A 7,500-nucleotide genomic window follows, 5' to 3' on the forward strand; every position below is an offset into this window, starting at 1 on the left:
TACAAATTATTATAAGCAGACATTCTAAAGCAAATAATATGAATTCAGTTAATGGATAATAGTTGATAATAATGGATAATAGTTGATAATAATGGATAATAGTTGATAATAGTTGATAATAGTTAATAATAACAAATGGATAATAGTTGTGTATAAACATAATAAAAAAGATTTTAATATTTTATATTCATTGTGATAGGAAAGTAATTATATCTCAATACATATAATTTCCCTTATCATTAATTCAGTTATTATAATCGGTATTATCATAATTGTTACTATCATCATCACCATCATTGTCACAAGTATTATGATCATTGTTAATATTATTATTATTATCATCATGATTATCATCATTATCATTAGTATGATCTAATTCATTTCAGATAATGAAATACCTAATATATTTCAGATAAAAGTAGTAAATAGTAACAGCAAAAATAACGATAATGATGATAGTAATTATCTAAATAATGAAAAATCTAAACAATGATAATGATATCCATTATGCTCATCCATAACACTACCAATTTAAACATTATTTAAACATTATCATTAACAATGATAGGAATAGTTATTGTAATGACAAAAACACAAAACCAAACATGATATTGTTGATAATGATTAAAAAACTATAATAATAATTATTATAATTATAATAGAGATACTGTAAGAGATAAATTCATATCTACATAAAGAAGTAGATTGATAAAAATGAACTTATACATAAATATGAATAAATGCATATATATATACATCATATATATAAATATATGTGAATATGTATATACATACATGTATATATCTATTAGTACACAGGGCAAAGTCATTTACTAAGATATGGCTCAAAATACTCGGCCCAATGTTCACGAACCCCAACATGATCTGAGATGATCCGTCCATCCGCTGATCGGACTGCAGTCACCTGCGATTAGGGCTTAGGGTTCAGTTTTCTCAGGGCTTGGTAGGCAGGGCGAAGGTCGTTTACCAAGAAATGGCCTTCAACCTCCTCAGCAAGATTCCTGATGAATTGTTCCTTGTCCCTTCTCAGCAGTGTCCGAGCCCTACGCACCATGGAACGACGCAAGACTTGATTCTTTACAGACTTAAATTCAAGTTAAATATGTTTTCTCATTAAATGATTCCTTATATCATAATACAAATTGTTTAGTTTGTGTAAAAAGTTCCATCATAATTATTGCTATTTTGTTGTTGCAAATTGTAGTATTAATAATTATTATTGTAATTATTAATGATATTCCTGTTTATACAGTGATAAATATGATAACAGTGGTCGCCGAGCCTTGCGACACGCTTCAGTGGCCTCTAATGTCTCTAGGGAGATGGTATTCTGCCTTGCCCTCGGGCGTACGCCAGTTGACTCCTGCGTTGCTTCAAGTGTTTTGCGTTTGAAGAACTCCTACAGAGCAGGTTGTTAAGCTCTGTTAATCGATCAGAGACAGCCATGATGAACCCATGGGCACACTCTTCCTCCCTCAGTCTGTCCAAGTGAAATACCTTAGAGTGGCTCCTGGAGGGACGGGGAGTTACAGAGTGGACCTGTAGGGTAGCCACAACCAGCCTATGGTCAGTGCCACAGAACTCGGCAGTCCGGTAAACCCTGCAGTTCTGGAGGATCCTCCATCTTGTGCTAACAAGAATGTGGTCGATCTCCTTGGCCACTGTACCCGTATCACTATACCATGTCCAACAATGCGGGTTGGAGCACTGGTAACAGAAGCCAGAGACCCTCATTCTCTAGGACCTAGCAAAGTTCTGGAGAAGGAGGCTGTTATCACTGCTGAGATCAGCTTCCGAGCCATGGTAGCCGACAGACATCTCATAGCCAGCTCAATCACAGCCAGATACCGCATTGAAGTCGCCCAGAACAATGCGAATATCTCACCAGGGGTAGTTATCTGCCATAGATGAGAGTTTGGCATACAACGCCTCATTCACATCAAGCTTGCAAACCTCAGGAGTGTAGACAGCAATAATAAACATGAAGCCAAAAGCATGCTTCAGTTTCAGTTTCATAATACGCTCGTCAACCGGTGTTACCTCAACTACCGAGGGATGAAGTCAGCTGGAGATGGCTATGGCTACACCCTGGAGGTGGTGACCATCGCTGCGGCCTGACCAGTAGTAGGTACATCCACCCATACTGATTGTGCCGCTGCCAGGTCTTCTTGCCCAATTGCTCCAATTCCCTCGATAGCAGAGGTAACCGATCGCTTATAATATATATATATATATATATATATATATATATATATATATATATATATATATATATATATATATATATTATATGTATATAAATGTGTGTGTATGTAAGTTTTGGTATTCTTCTATTTAATCATCAAAATAAGATATTTCATATATTATTTTCATATCAAATGCATGAATTTCCTTCTTGTAATCAAGATGACAGGACCATAGTAGAGCGCTAAAACAGTTTTGAAAAAAAGTCATCTACATCAGTTGCCATATTGAGGAGGCGGAAGAGGAGCTTTCTCGAATGCCATGAACAGTAGCAGCAGTCTTTTGACTACCCCTGTTCAGTATGAATTTATCTGAACAAAAATTCCATGGAAAATTAAATACAGGTCATAATGCATATAAGTCTATTATGGACGAGAAGAAACTATACATTAAGTATAATACGTACAGCATATATCAGCATAGATTCTATAAAACTCTGGGAAATTCCTCTCCGATACTATGAAGAGGAATTGTATTCCTTTTAGATGAACTATCATGCTATTTCATACTGTTGTGTGTTCCACAATAGATGTCTTCTCTGAGTTAAACATACATAGAGATCATAGATATTAGACCTAACCAAATGACTTGCATATAGGATTCACTGCATTTATTCATTAGTGAGTCATCGCTTTTTCTTTCTACGTACTCCTAAGTGGTACACCATGCTTTGCTTATGCAAAATGACTTTATTTTGAACCTTGCAAAGATATGGCTTCTTCTGTGTATATACTCCTATGTGTTGTACTCACTGATCTAAAAAAAAAAGACTGGATCGAGCAACCAGTGCTTTGTTGTGAAGCATTATTGAAAACTCCGGCGCCATGACAGCGAGACCCAAACAATCAGTGGATGGCTTGGGGCGCAGTGGAAAATCGCTGTAGATTTCCCAATAAAGTCTCTGCTTTGCATGAATTAAGGGGAGTTTCTATCCAGAAACCAGTTTTCAGCTGTTTTCTAACAAAAATGATAAACTAGAGATATTTCTAGACTAGTCCGTCAGCAATCCGTTTGCAGCTACAATCAGCGTAACCGAGAAATTTGACTTTGTTCGTTTAAATTGAAAATAATTTATCAAGGTGAAGGCGGCCTAAGGCGATTTTGAACTTCATTTGGTGCCAAAAAGCAGAACAATCTTATTCAACGTTTGATACTCTGGGGATTTAAATTTTCAAACAACTTTTGGTACGAGTACATCTTCGCACAAAGTTCATAAGAAAATCGTGTGCCAAACATTATTGGTATTTGAATCATTACCACTATGTAGTGTTAATGAGTTTGGCATGTTTACCTTTAACTTTCCCGCACATTGGGTCTCAGTGTCATGGCGCCCGCTAAGAGCCAATTGGCTTCATAAACCTTACCGCGAAAACAATAGGAAGCTCGATCCAGTCTTTTTTTTTTTTTAGATCAGTGGTTGTACTAGGTGACTGTATGGCTTCTCCTTTCTATGTACTCTCCAAGGGCTCAATAGATTACTTACTGCAAATCTTACAACTGTTTAGATTCTCATTTGGATGTCCTCTCACGAGCCTCACCAGATTCTTTTTCCTATGAGAACACCTCCATATCACACAGCTCTAAGGTTACTCCATTGCATGTACTCTTATATGGTTCACCAGACTCGTTTTCTGTGAGAATGCCTTGTTGCAAATATCACAGCTGTATGGTTTCTCCTTTGTATGTACCCTTTTGTGTTTCACAAGATTATTTTTCTGTGAGAAGGTCTTGTTGCAAATTTCACAGCTGTATGGCCTCTCTTGAGTATGTACTCTGACATGCTTTACTAGAACGTATTTGGATGCAAAGGCCTTGTTGCAAACCTCACAGCTGTATGGCTTCTCCTTTGTATGTACTCTCTTATGGCTCACTAGAGTAGATTTCTGTGAGAAGGCTTTGTTGCAAATATCGCAACTGTATGGCTTCTCCTTTGTATGCACTCTCGTGTGGTTCACTAGATTAAATTTCTGTGAAAAAGCCTTGTTGCAAATCTCACAGGTGTATGGCTTTTCTTTTGTATGCACTCTCACATGGATCACTAGGATAGCTTTCTGTGAGAAGGCCTTGTTGCAAATCTCACAGCTGTATGGCTTCTCCTTTGTATGTACTCTTATATGGCTAACTAGATTACATTTCTTTGAGAAGGCCTTATTGCAAAGCTCACAACTGTATGGCTTCTCCTTTGTGTGGACTCTCATGTGAATAGTGAGATATCTCTTTCTGGAGAATTTCTTGCCACACATCTCACACACAAGACGTTTCAAGTCGTTTCCACTTTTGGTTCTATATCCTCTGTGTGACTTTCTATGTGCATAGCCTGATCTGATGAACACTGGTTCCCATAATCTTCCACTATTAATGGCACTCTTAACACGTCATCATGATTCTGAGCCAAGTTACACGAATCCTTTTCATCATTTGCTTCATGTCTTAGGTCATGAAGATTATGAAAAACAAGACATTCATGACTCCCTTTCACGTCGCTCACTTCATCTCTTTTTTTATCTGCATAATCAAATTGCTCTTCCTTGATTTCAAGGCAGGTATCCTCGGAAATATCTTCCCTGAGCTCTTCTTTGACACTGACTCCTGTGCTAGGTATTTCCTCATCCATGAGTGGGGCGAAAGGCATCCAGTCAGCGTGGAAACTCATCGTCGCCCTGTAAATGGTAAAAAAAAAAAAATAATAATAAATAAACAAAGTGAATTTCAAGTAAAAGGAAAATAGAACAGTGATAACAAATTGCTTTAACAACCAACGACAATAAAGCAAAAGCAATTAAGATAGCAACGTTGGAAAGCAAATGCGAAGCAGTAAAAATAATTACGTCAATAATATTTCACTACATATATATATATGAATATAGATATGAATATAGATACATACATATAATATATATATATATATATATATATATATATATATATATATATATATATAAATAATCCCTTGTTTGTTGTTGTCATGCAGTGAGGGGGGGGGGGTTAGGAGACAGAGATTGGGGCCCCTACCACTATCCATCTTCCTCCTACTCATATTCCCCCTACGGCCCATCCTCCTACTCCCTCCCAACACAGCCCATCCCTCCTTGTTCCAGCTCCACCTACATTAACCCTCCCTCCATCCCCTCTATCCCTACCAATCCCTCCTGGATACACTCCTTTTGTCACAACTATGCCCTTCCCCTCAACTAACTCTGCATGGTCTTTCCTTCTCTCCCTTTCCTTTTTCTTCTTCCTCTTTATCCGCCTCTGTCCATTTCCTAAGTTGTGAAAGCTGTGCTGAAAGGATGAGATACTGGTCTTGTGTCAGTCATGAACATCCTCTGGGTGCCTTTATAAATTTAATAAGGGACACTAAGTCTGGCCCTTTCATCAACTAGCCTATCTAAATTCTATTTCATTAGTTTCCTGGCCTCTCTCTGGCTCCTGCTCTGACCTCTGATGGTTAATGTTTAAAAGCAATATAAATGTACTAGACATCTAAGGTCATGTAGCACTATAGGAAGGTATAGTAAAGGCTACGTCAAAGGTTAAAGATGGGAAAGGAGTTGCTGAGTGAATGGGCTGAGGTAAGGTTAGGTATGTATGCGAATATTCCAGTGTCGGAGAGCTATACTTGGTTGATCCATGAGTGATAACGGTTACAGTGCGTGTTGGAGAATTTGAAGGGGAAGGGGATAGGGGGTGAGATAAGGAATGAAAGGGGGAAGGTGTAGTATTGGGAGGGGTATCAGGAGGATCTGGGGAAGGGCATAGTTGTGACAAAAGGAGTGTATCCAGGAGGAGATGGAGGGGATGGAGGGAGGGTTAATGTAGGTGGAGCTGGAACAAGGAGGGATGGGCTGTGTTGGGAGGGAATATGAGTAGGAGGAAGATGGATATCGGCAGTCACTTTGAGTGTGGAGGGAGCGGGAGTTATGGAATTTGAGGGTGGATGGGGGGGTTTCAGTGTCAGGTTGGGACTCAAGGAGACAATTTTGAATATCTTCATCAGTTTCTGTAAAGGAGTTGGTTGGGGAGTTTTGTAAGAGGAGGCAATGGTATGTGGAGGTGAGTGTGTGGTAAGAAGGAGGGGTGGAACATTTAGCCTGTCTGCTGCGGGTAGTGTGGGGAGGGAGAGGGGAAGGTGATGGGGCTGCAGTAGAAACTGGAGTGGATTTAGAGTGGCAAATGAATTTAACTGGGGAAGGTAAGAGGTAGAAGTGGGGAAGTAAGATGTAGTAGGGATAGTTATAGGAATGTCTTGGGAGGGAGGATGAGGGGCAGAGCAAGCGGCATTACTGGAGTAGGGAGTAAGAGAAAAAAACACATTGAGGGCATCTGGCTGTGGAACGGAAATGTTTGGCAGGATGTCCTAAACGCTAACGATTTTGGCACTGACGGGGAGGAGGTTGATATGGTTGGACAGGGAGGGATTCTCCACCAATGTAAACATTAAAGGGAAGGTCATGTTTATGGAAGGCACCTTTGGCAATGTTAGTGGGCTTCTTACAATGACTTCTGGGAGGAATGGAGTAGCACTGTACTGATATCACATCATAGTCCGTGAGGCAGGTAAGTAAGTCTTCTCCACAATCTGATCAATTTTTTTGTTATAGATAGGGCAGTTTCCAGATGGATACAGTTCCGGTGCAAGTATTGAGGGTTGGATGAGGTTCTTCTGGAATGAGGTTACCAGAGATCAGTTAAAGAGTTGATAATGCTATAGCTTGGTTTTCAGATGTTACTGTGACGAGACGTGAACGATCGGGTTGGGTACTGAAAGAGACTTTGCCTACTTGTTTTTGGAGGCTGGGAGAGAAGAGTTATGTCAGAGTAGGGAGTTGTGATTGGGATCACGAAAAATCGGTCCCATTTGGATGGGCTAAATAGAGTATAAGATAAGATCAGTAGAAATAGGCTAGTAGAAGGACGGGGGTGTGTGATAGAGGGAGTAGTGTTGAGGGAGGTAGCATTATGGAGAGGTGGACAGTTAAGATGTAAAGTAGTAATAAGGGAGGATGGGGTATTTGAAGAAGGTTGTGGGGGTAGAGGTGATGAAGTTGAGCATGTTGGGAGAGTAGGAATGACTCCTGGAGACTGAGTGTTGACTTCGGTGGATAACGTACTAGTAGGCACTGAGGAAGGGGTAGTAGTTGCAGTGTTCAGAGCCGTGGTCAAAGGAGAACCTGGGGTCATCCTTTCAGCACAGCCCTCACACCTTTAGGAAGTGGATAGGGGCTGGGGAAGGGA

General features: G+C 39.7%; 1 protein-coding gene across 1 annotated transcript in view; it reads right to left on the minus strand.

The window, feature by feature from the left end:
* Positions 1-2,612: 2,612 nt before the first annotated feature.
* The window catches only part of LOC119571942 (zinc finger protein 300-like), a 44,169-nt gene continuing 39,281 nt past the window's right edge, over positions 2,613-7,500 (minus strand). Inside the window, exon 3 of the mRNA XM_037919011.1 lies at positions 2,613-4,925. Within this exon, the coding sequence (XP_037774939.1) occupies positions 3,852-4,508 (657 nt within the window). The 5' untranslated portion in view covers positions 4,509-4,925 and the 3' untranslated portion in view covers positions 2,613-3,851. The remainder of the gene's footprint in view (positions 4,926-7,500) is intronic.

This window comes from Penaeus monodon, unplaced genomic scaffold (genome assembly GCF_015228065.2).
Source record: "Penaeus monodon isolate SGIC_2016 unplaced genomic scaffold, NSTDA_Pmon_1 PmonScaffold_88, whole genome shotgun sequence".
NCBI lineage: Eukaryota > Metazoa > Arthropoda > Malacostraca > Decapoda > Penaeidae > Penaeus > Penaeus monodon.